Raw genomic sequence first — 10,473 nt, 5'->3', positions numbered from 1 at the left:
TATAATTATGGTGAGGTGTTAATCAGGGTGATTGTCTGGGGAAAGAAACTGTTCCTGTGTCTGGCAGTTTTAGTAAACAGAGTTCTGTAGCGCCTGAGAGAAGGGAGGAGCTGAAAGAGGTTGTGTCCAGGGTGCGAAGAGTCAGTAGTGATTTTTCCTGCCCGGTTTCTGGTTCTTGTATTGTACAAGTCCTGGGGTGGGGGGTGGGCAGGGGGGCACCAATTATTATTTCTGCTGTTTTTACTGTGCGTTGCAGTTTGTTCCTGTCCTGTTTAGTTGCTGCACCAAACCAGATGGTGATGGATGTGAACAGGACAGATTGAATGACTGCAGTGTAGAACAGCATCAACAGCTCCTGTGGCAGACCAAACTTCCTTAATTGACGTAGAAACTACATCCTCTGCTGGGCCTTTTTGATGATGGGGTTTATGTTGCACTCCCATTTCAGGTCTTGGGAAATTGTAGTGCACAGAAACCTGAAGGCCACCACAGATGACACCGACAATTGATGTCATCAGCAACATTCATAAAACTGTTCAAAATACTTTCTACATTTATTGGCTTTTATTTTATTTTATTGAAATTTTAAATTCAAACGTATTATATTAGTTATATTTATATTAGTTATATTTATTTATTTAATTAGAATTATTATATATTTTTTATATATTTTTTATTTTAGTATATAATCATTGTGTAGTTTTAATTTGTATTATTATTATTATTATTATTGTTATTATATATGTTGTTATATAACTATTATTATTTTTGTTGTTATTATTATTGTTGTTATAATTATTATTATTGCTATTGTTACTATTATTATTAGTAGTAGTATTAGTATTGTTGTTATTATTATTATTATTATTATTATTATTATTATTATTATTATTACTACACCTTTCTCTCTGTATTACATTAAAGCTGTTATACTCTGCTGAACACGATGGTGTTTTTTGGGGGTTCCTACAGAGTTGCCCCTTGTTGGGGTCCTTCAGTTTCTTACAGGCAGCTGTTGGGGCAGCCCCGAGCCGCTTGGTCACGTCATCAGTTTGTGTTCATGTGTGGAATAAATCCGTGTGTGTGACTGAAACCCAGTAGATCTCAGTAAAGTGTGAGGTTTGGTCTCAGTGTCAGCTTTTATCCAGTGTGTATTTGTGCTGTAAGGTGAGTTTATCTCCACGTGTGTTGTGTTTGTCTGGTGTAAATGTGGCACTGCAGGATGTGTTTCTGACCTCCAGGTGAACATCATGATGAAGCTGCTGGACCTCCTGTTCCTCTGGATCCTGCTGTCCTTCACCACACTGCTGCAGGGAGCCAGACAGAGTCAGGACATCAGGTGTGGAGGTATGAAGGGTTACCATGACAACGGAGGAAACATAAAGCACGGTGACAAACTAGCTACAGAGATGGTGATGGATACTGAGGATGCTACTGGAAAATGTTCTTCAAAAACTTTATTAGTTCAGCACTGAGAGGAAAACCTGCACTTCTTTGCTACAATTTTTTTTGTCAGTAGAAGTGTGTGTGTATATATATATATATATATATATATATGTGTGTGTGTGTGTTTGTATGTGTTATATATATGTGTATATATGTATAAATATATATGTGTGTGTGTGTTTGTATGTTTTTATATATATATATATATATATATATATATATATATATATATATATATATATATATATATGTGTGTGTGTATATGTATAAATATATACATGTGTGTGTGTGTGTGTATATATGTGTATATATGTGTGTGTGTATGCGCTCCACATCTTCAAGACAGGAGTTTTCTTTGTGGTTTCTCAGTAACATGACAAGCTGAGATTTATAATTATGTCTTTATTAATTTTGAGAGAAAAACTCACATTTACTAGTGAATGTAACTACAGTAGAATAAAGTGAAAAATGATTTAAATGACACTGCTGTTGTGTGTGAGACGGTGTGGTGATGATGATGATGATGACGTGTGTGTTGTTCCGCATTAACAGCATGCAGAGCGTTGGTGGATGAGATGGAATGGGCCATAGCTCAGGTCGACCCTAAGAAACTGATCCAAACCGGTTCTTTCCGGATCAATCCCGATGGCAGCCAATCAGTGAAAGACGTAAAGCTCTTTTATTTTCTTGCCGTTCGTTTTGTTTTCGTCCTTCTCCTGCTCCCGGTGTTTCATCCTCACTGTATGTGTTTCAGGTTCCGTTTGCACGTTCAGAAGGTCATCTCCTGGAGCTGATGGAGGGAGTGTGTGAGAAGATGAAGGATTACGGCGAAACCTTGGATCCTGTTACCAAACGGAAGAAGTATGTGAGGTTCACGGCACGTGACGGCACGTCTGAGGAAGTCTCGAACGTCTCCTACGACTCCAGAGTTGTGTCCAGCTTGAAGTTTGCTGTAAGATCTCAGTTCTTCTGCTTTGATGGATTTCTTTTAGCTCGACGTCATCATCAAAGCTTCAGTCTTATTTCTGTCTAACGACAGTGTGTTAATGAAGAAGCTGCAGCTCAGAAAATAAGTTGGTTTTGTGTGAAACTCCTGCAGTGTGAAACGATCGTGGAGCAGAACGAAGACGAGATCATTGAATTCTTCTCTCACGAGACGGACAACGTTAAAGACAAACTCTGCAGCAAGAGAACAGGTCAGAACTTTTCACTTTTTGGTCAAGTGGAACTTTATTATTAAACATGCAAACGTGTGACATTTACACGCGCAAACTGGAGCTGAGCTGGTCTAATGGGCGTGGCCTTTTATTTCATGGGATTTCGGTGTTGTTCCTTTACACATGAGATCGCGATTGTTTGTTTGTTAGGTTTCATTTTGTTTGTAGGGACAAACATTTTAGCAGGCAGATTTTCCATGGATTTTGTGGGCGGAGCATATAACAGCCTTGTGATTTAGTGTGGGTGGAGTTTACATGAGCGCCACCCCCGATTAGCCCCACCCACCCCCGATTAGCCCCACCCACCCCAGATTGTGTCCACAAGAACAACATTAACTGAACGAGAACCAAATGATTACACGGCTTTAATTTCTTGTCCCCTCTGCTTACAGATCTGTGTGACCACGCGCTGAAGATACCTCACGACGAGCTTTAACGTCATCTTCACCCTCATTCGTATTCTATCATCACGTCACATGCATTGGGATTAGATTGGAACATTTAGCACGGATTAAACGGAGACGTGTCCGATTTCATTTCGAACAGGCTTCAGATGGACGTGTGATGATCTGGTTTTGTGCAGATGGCAGATGTGTCTTGGGCTTCAGCGCCGCAAACACACTGATGCCGGTCTGACCATGATGCTAGAACTGCCTTGAGGGGAACATGTGGCCATCCACACACAGTTTACTGCTTGGTGTGTGTGTGTCTCTGTGTGTGTGTGTGTTGTAAGCCATTAATCACTCCAATCTGATTGATGTCTTTCTCTCCACTTGTCTAACAGCAGTGAAATCTCTGTACGCTGGATGTTTAGATCCATTTGATTTTTATTCCGTGTTATTTATCACACGTCTCTGCGCCTGTTTGTTAACTGCTCCGTTTAGAGATTCAAATTTTGAATTCCTTACTGCTTTTGTGTCCCCTGTCTGACTTTTTCCGTCTCGTTTTTTTGATAAACATGTTTTCACGACGAGTGTTTTGTGTCTTTACTGATTTCTCAGATTTTTTCCCACCTTTCAGCACACGTCACATTACACAACATCATGATCTGTACCGATGTCCATCTACTGAATCAGTCAACACAAATACCGTGTTATTTTATAACGTTCTGGAAGAGGGAATCGAACACCAGGACAAAGTTTGTCATTCGTAAGACAGCGTTATTTTTGTTTTGTTTGGAGGAACAGAATTCGGTATTCAGTGAATTCAAAGCGAGTGTATTATTGTATTGGTTTATTATAATCCATTCTGGGCGATACGACGACAGTATCAGTGTCCTGATAGCGTCACAGAGCACCATACCAACCCCAGCGGTATGTGCGGTGCATCACAAAAATGTCCATCATAACGTGATATGATGCGTTCGCCGTATCGCCCACTTTCAGTTGTACTGGAACGACATCTTTATCCTTGCGCTTTACAGTAATTACAGCATTCTGCAGTGTAGCCCTGACTCTAGACAACCTGCCAATAAATAATCCAAGATTGCACATAAAATAGCATTAACATGAAAGCAAATGTTCTTTGATGGACTACTAGGATCGATGATTCAAAAACTAAAGTCTAAATTATATAATGATAAAAATAACTACCATTGATGTCGTTCAGAACTGAGACGAGGTTTGAACTCACTCTTCCAGCTAAGGTCTTACTCTCAGACTCAGAACGGTTCCACTGCAAGACCTACAAGTCTGTGGTATAAAAATAAAACCTCTGGTGTGTGTGTGTGTGTGTGTGTGTGTGTTGATGGGGTGGGGTGGTCTGGTCTGGGGGCTGGTCTGCGGGTCTCGGTCACTGTCACCGCGACCACATCACGTCTGATGCACTTCATGGAACATGAGTTCTCTGGGGATGCGTGTTTCAGGGCCGTAGAGTTTCCTGGCTTGGCTCTCAAACGCTGCCACCATCTGCTTCACAACCTCATCAAAGAACATGGTGGCGAGCTGCGAGTGCAGGACCGAACGGAACTCGAACGAGAGCTAGACAAGGGGAAAGAAAATTAGCTCCTTTTCAAATTACCTACTTTTTATGCAAATTTAATAATCGTCCTCGTGTTAGATGTTAAATGATCTTAAATTACAACACCGATAAAACTCTCCTCTGGTGAACGGAATAATTAAAAAATATGCTAATTAAAAATCCTTAATTAAAGACTACATCATGCTGCCTACAGAGAGCGGTCGCCTCTTTCGGATCAAGCGTACAGGTAGTTACGTGAACGAACGTATACAAATCACTGACATTATTAACCTCATTAGGACTGTATGAATATGCAAATTAGGAACAGCCCCCACCCAAACCCAGGGAGATGATTGGCTCTTATATTTTATGATGCTATCTAACTTGCATTGCTAGGTATTTGTTTCTGTCGCAATGTTGTATATCGGTGCAACAGCTCAAATCTGAAGGCACTTACAGAAAAGTCCACAGTGCAGGTTCTGGGATATCCGGGAATTCCCGGGCTGAACCGCCATATCGTCTCTAAATGGTTGAACAACTTTCCATCTGAACAAACAGCCTGGAGAGAGAAACAGTATATAACGTATAGTATGTATACACGTTTGTTTAGACACATTTCTTCCCACGTTTCGTACGACCCGCAGACGTACTTTGACGAGATGTGGCCGAACGTTGGTGATCATAGACGTGTACCTCTCCACCATCGGCGGAAACCCCACCTCCAAGTGAGCTTTAGCGTGACCTGCTCTTTTCATTATGGTCTGGGACTTTTTACACCACGGAACAAAGTGTTTGTATTCGTCCACGTTCGCTACCACGTCATACATCTCCAGCATGGAGTATCTGATGGGGAAAATGAACGACACACGATTACGTTTAACACCGAATCGTTGAATGTTAGTGCACAAAAACAAGACGTACTCGTGATTAAATAATAAGATGCTAAAATGATTGAATCGTGTTAATAATATTGTAGTTGTGATAAAAACCAAATAATTGATATATTGTTATCAGAGGTGGGAGTAAGTCACATGTACAAGTCACAAGTAAGTCTCAAGTCATGAATGTCAAGTCAAAGTCAAGTCGAATCTTTTTTAATATTTGTCAAGCAAGTCTCAAATTTGCGACTTAAGTCTGACTCAAGTCAAGTCCCCCATCTCTGAGTCATTTAACTCAAGTCTCAAGTCATGAAGGTCAAGTCAAAGTCAAGTCGAGTCTTTTTTTAATATTTGTCAAGCAAGTCTCAAATTTGCGACTTAAGTCTGATTCGAGTCAAGTCACTCAAGTCCGAGTCAAGTCTCAAGTCATGAATGTCAAGTCAAAGTCAAGTCGAGTCTTTTCTTAATATTTGTCAAGCAAGTCTCAAATTTGCGACTTAAGTCTGACTCAAGTCAAGTCCCCCATCTCTGAGTCATTTAACTCAAGTCATGAATGTCAAGTCAAGTCGAGTCTTTTCTTAATATTTGTCAAGCAAGTCTCAAGTCTCAAATTTGCGACTTAAGTCTGACTCGAGTCAAGTCATATGACTCGAGTCCCCCATCTCTGATTGTTATACTAAAAGGCTCCATATTTACATGTGAGATATATATAAAGGTATAAATGTGTTAATCAGACCCCATGATGCGTCGCTCGGAGTATTGCTTCCTCTTGTTAGGGAGACTGATGAAGCTTCTGTTTGGTGCTGATAAAGTTGCTCTTTGGTTCCAGCACAGACTCCATGCTGGTGGTTTTCTCAGTAAAACTACACACACTGGGAAGTTACTGTGAATGAAGCAGAAAACAGCTGTCATGCACTAGTGCACAAAGTATTGGCACCCCTCTGAGCATAAACGGATCAGGATGGACAGAGGAGCTCAGATCAACAACCAAAAACCTTCATCTGCAACTACTGTGTGAATTCGGTGTGCACGTGCAGCTCTTTGTTTACCTGATGCGCGCTCGTGAGCACAGGTGTGCTCGTGAATACAGGTGCGCTCGTGCACACGGTGTCAGTCGGTTGAACAGTCGGCTCGCGCAAATCCAAACCGCCATGTAATAAAACCTCCAGGTTCCAGCAGTGATGACAAAACGACTCGATGAACCGAGTGTAGTTTTGAACTGTTAGCATTGAACCAGACAACAAACCCGCTTTCTCTGTCCCGTGTGACACAAGAGTTTAAAAGGCAGAAAAGTCATATATAAAAAGTGACAGACTTTTTTTTTTACTTCTTTAAAATGGTGTTTTATCCGCTGCTACGTGTCATTAGCACGTTAGCGGTCAGCGACCGGCTGAGGAAACACAATGCTAACAATGCTAACAATGCTAACCGCTAGCTAAGCTAAAAGGGCAGAATTATCTCTTATTAAAGACAGGAAACGTTTATTTTACCGAGTAACCATCTTTAAACCTGTCAACTCGATCTCACGTCAACAAAACGAGAGAAAATAGTCAGAAAATAAAGAACACATTCATTTGACAGCGGAGTTTTATCACTAAGGGGAGGTCTTCACCCGGGTTACCAGATTGGTCTAAATTACCCTCCACGTATTTTTAATATCATTCAATATAAACGTACAATTTTTTAGGAAAATATGTAAATACACACTTTTAGAATATATATTTGCGTTAATAAGAACTACATACATATTTAAGCTTAAAAGTAAAATGTGAACATTATAAAAGTCTGGATATTGAATTGTACTGAGGCGAGGGTTGCCAGGTATTGAATTAACAAATGTGCCATTCATACGCTGCAGAGAAAATGACAACATAACGTCACCGTGGGATCACTAATAAAGTATTTGCTTTGTCCTACTGAAGTTTGCAATTTATATACTCTTAAATTTACATAATCGTGTATTATGTGTTACAATATATATGCATGTACAAACTGGAGCTCAAGACAGTGGAGATGATGGTGCACTTCAGGAGAATCCCCCTGCTCACCCCCACCACCACCACCATCATGGACAGCATTGTGACAGCAGTGGAGTCATTCAGGTTCCTGGGAACCACAATCTCCCAGGACCTGAAGTGGGACAATTACATTGACTCCATTGTGAAAAAGGCTCAGCAGAGGTTGTACTTCCTTCGCCAGCCGAGGAAGTTCAACCTGCCACAGGATCTGAAACAGTTCTACACTGCAATCATCGGATCCATCCTCTACACCTCAATTACTGTACCAAATCTGACCTCAGAAGACTACAGAGGGTAGTCTGGACTGCTGAGCAAACCATTGGCACAACTCTCCCCACTCTCCAAGATCTGTACTTCTCCAAAGTGAGCAAAAGGGCAAAGACAATCACTCTGGACCCCTCACATCCAGCACACTCCCTCACTCTGGACCACTCACATCCAGCACACTCCCTCACTCTGGACCCCTCACATCCAGCACACTCCCTCACTCTGGACCCCTCACATCCAGCACACTCCCTCACTCTGGACCACTCACATCCAGCACACTCCCTCACTCTGGACCCCTCACATCCAGCACACTCCCTCACTCTGGACCCCTCACATCCAGCACACTCAATCACTCTGGACCCCTCACATCCAGCACACTCCCTCACTCTGGACCCCTCACATCCAGCACACTCCCTCACTCTGGACCACATCCAGCACACTCCCTCACTCTGGACCCCTCACATCCAGCACACTCCCTCACTCTGGACCCCTCACATCCAGCACACTCCCTCACTCTGGACCCCTCACATCCAGCACACTCCCTCACTCTGGACCCCTCACATCCAGGACACTCCCTCACTCTGGACCACTCACATCCAGCACACTCACTCACTCTGGACCCCTCACATCCACTCCCTCACTCTGGACACCTCACATCCAGCACACTCCCTCACTCTGGACCCCTCACATCCAGCACACTCACTCACTCTGGACCACTCACATCCAGCACACTCCCTCACTCTGGACCCCTCACATCCAGCACACTCCCTCACTCTGGACCACTCACATCCAGCACACTCCCTCACTCTGGACCCCTCACATCCAGCACACTCCCTCACTCTGGACCCCTCACATCCAGCACACTCCCTCACTCTGGACCACTCACATCCAGCACACTCCCTCACTCTGGACCCCTCACATCCAGCACACTCCCTCACTCTGGACTCCTCACATCCAGCACACTCAATCACTCTGGACCCCTCACATCCAGCACACTCCATCACTCTGGACCCCTCACATCCAGCACACTCAATCACTCTGGACCCCTCACATCCAGCACACTCCATCACTCTGGACCCCTCACATCCAGCACACTCAATCACTCTGGACCCCTCACATCCAGCACACTCCATCACTCTGGACCCCTCACATCCAGCACACTCCCTCACTCTGGACCACATCCAGCACACTCCCTCACTCTGGACCCCTCACATCCAGCACACTCCCTCACTCTGGATCCCTCACATCCAGCACACTCCCTCACTCTGGACTCCTCACATCCAGCACACTCAATCACTCTGGATCCCTCACATCCAGCACACTCCATCACTCTGGACCCCTCACATCCCGCACACTCCCTCACTCTGGACCACATCCAGCACACTCCCTCACTCTGGACCCCTCACATCCAGCACACTCCCTCACTCTGGACCCCTCACATCCAGCACACTCAATCACTCTGGACCTGTCACATCCAGCACACTCCCTCACTCTGGACCCCTCACATCCAGCACACTCCCTCACTCTGGACCCCTCACATCCAGCACACTCCCTCACTCTGGACCCCTCACATCCAGCACACTCCCTCACTCTGGACCCCTCACATCCAGGACACTCCCTCACTCTGGACCCCTCACATCCAGCACACTCCATCACTCTGGACCCCTCACATCCAGCACACTCCCTCACTCTGGACCACATCCAGCACACTCCCTCACTCTGGACCCCTCACATCCAGCACACTCCCTCACTCTGGATCCCTCACATCCAGCACACTCCCTCACTCTGGACTCCTCACATCCAGCACACTCAATCACTCTGGATCCCTCACATCCAGCACACTCCATCACTCTGGACCCCTCACATCCCGCACACTCCCTCACTCTGGACCACATCCAGCACACTCCCTCACTCTGGACCCCTCACATCCAGCACACTCCCTCACTCTGGACCCCTCACATCCAGCACACTCCCTCACTCTGGACCCCTCACATCCAGCACACTCCCTCACTCTGGACCCCTCACATCCAGCACACTCCCTCACTCTGGACCCCTCACATCCAGCACACTCACTCTTCGAACTGTTGCCATCTGGTTGACGCTACAGAGCCCTGAGCACCAGAACGACCAGACATAGGAACAGTTTCTTCCCTCAGGCAATCCATCTGATGAACACTTGACATACACGGAACAAACAACACTATTCTTACATTATTTACTTAAAACACATACTTACTTATTTATATTTCAATTTGCACATTTTTCCACTGTACATACAAACTCTATATTATATATGTGTTCGTGTCTTGTCAATGTCATTCTGTTACACTGTGGAGCTTCTCTACTAGAACAAATTCCTCGTATGTGAAAACATACCTGGCAATAAAGATCTTTCTGATTCTGATTCTGATTCTTTATTAAACGTTTTGTGTTGCCAAATTCCCTCTCGTTCTTCTGCTTTTACTGCCGTAAATAAGCTCCACTCTTCTCACAAGGCTTTAGATGTTGGATTGTGACTGTGGGGATTTGTGATCATTCAGCTACAAGAGTGTAAGTGAGATCAGACTCTGATGGTGTTCAGTGGGATTGAGTCAGTGTCACGGCTCTGTGCAGGACCACTCGAGTTATCACCTCAGACCTTCACCTTCACACCGTGTCTTCATGGAGATGGGTTGTGAACAGGGGCAT

General features: G+C 44.1%; 2 protein-coding genes across 3 annotated transcripts; one reads left to right on the top strand and one right to left on the bottom strand.

The window, feature by feature from the left end:
• Positions 1 to 1,011: 1,011 nt before the first annotated feature.
• On the top strand, positions 1,012 to 3,633 carry cnpy2 (canopy FGF signaling regulator 2). Its single transcript, XM_060858395.1, has 6 exons — positions 1,012 to 1,167; positions 1,242 to 1,347; positions 1,999 to 2,114; positions 2,201 to 2,398; positions 2,546 to 2,642; positions 3,056 to 3,633. Exons 2-6 carry the CDS (start codon positions 1,251 to 1,253, stop codon positions 3,097 to 3,099), a joined length of 552 nt encoding a protein of 183 aa, XP_060714378.1. The 5' UTR covers positions 1,012 to 1,167; positions 1,242 to 1,250; the 3' UTR covers positions 3,100 to 3,633.
• Positions 3,634 to 3,881: 248 nt separating this feature from the next.
• LOC132838191 (coenzyme Q-binding protein COQ10 homolog A, mitochondrial-like) lies at positions 3,882 to 7,107 on the bottom strand. 2 transcript variants are annotated; one of them, XR_009647603.1, is made up of 6 exons: positions 6,550 to 7,107; positions 6,237 to 6,383; positions 5,273 to 5,465; positions 5,080 to 5,181; positions 4,256 to 4,642; positions 3,882 to 4,127 (listed from the first exon to the last, which is right to left on the bottom strand). XR_009647603.1 is itself a non-coding variant. In XM_060858394.1 (5 exons), the coding sequence occupies exons 1-5, from the start codon at positions 6,651 to 6,653 to the stop codon at positions 4,475 to 4,477; spliced, it is 714 nt and encodes a 237-aa protein (XP_060714377.1). In that variant the 5' UTR covers positions 6,654 to 7,107; the 3' UTR covers positions 3,882 to 4,474. The 2 variants fall into 2 exon arrangements, 1 of the variants encoding a protein (XP_060714377.1); XM_060858394.1 differs by having other exon boundaries at positions 3,882 to 4,642.
• Between the last annotated feature and the right edge of the window lie 3,366 nt (positions 7,108 to 10,473).

This window comes from Tachysurus vachellii, chromosome 22, assembly GCF_030014155.1.
Source record: "Tachysurus vachellii isolate PV-2020 chromosome 22, HZAU_Pvac_v1, whole genome shotgun sequence".
In the NCBI taxonomy this organism is placed as follows: Eukaryota; Metazoa; Chordata; class Actinopteri; order Siluriformes; family Bagridae; genus Tachysurus; species Tachysurus vachellii.
The sequence above is the reverse complement of the archived record's forward strand: the minus strand, read 5'-3'. Positions and strand labels throughout refer to the sequence as shown.

Bases quoted from the DNA above. Each gene is read 5' to 3' on its own strand.
- cnpy2 (XM_060858395.1), top strand. From the start codon at position 1,251: ATGATGAAGCTGCTGGACCTCCTGTTCCTCTGGATCCTGCTGTCCTTC. The intron at 2,399-2,545 runs GTAAGATCTCAG...AAACTCCTGCAG, and splicing joins TGTCCAGCTTGAAGTTTGCT to TGTGAAACGATCGTGGAGCA. The intron at 2,643-3,055 runs GTCAGAACTTTT...CTCTGCTTACAG, and splicing joins ACTCTGCAGCAAGAGAACAG to ATCTGTGTGACCACGCGCTG.
- LOC132838191 (XM_060858394.1), bottom strand. From the start codon at position 6,653: ATGGCGGTTTGGATTTGCGCGAGCCGACTGTTCAACCGACTGACACCG. The intron at 5,466-6,236 runs GTCTGATTAACA...TTTCCCCATCAG, and splicing joins TCCGAGCGACGCATCATGGG to ATACTCCATGCTGGAGATGT. The intron at 5,182-5,272 runs GTACGTCTGCGG...TTCTCTCTCCAG, and splicing joins TTCGGCCACATCTCGTCAAA to GCTGTTTGTTCAGATGGAAA.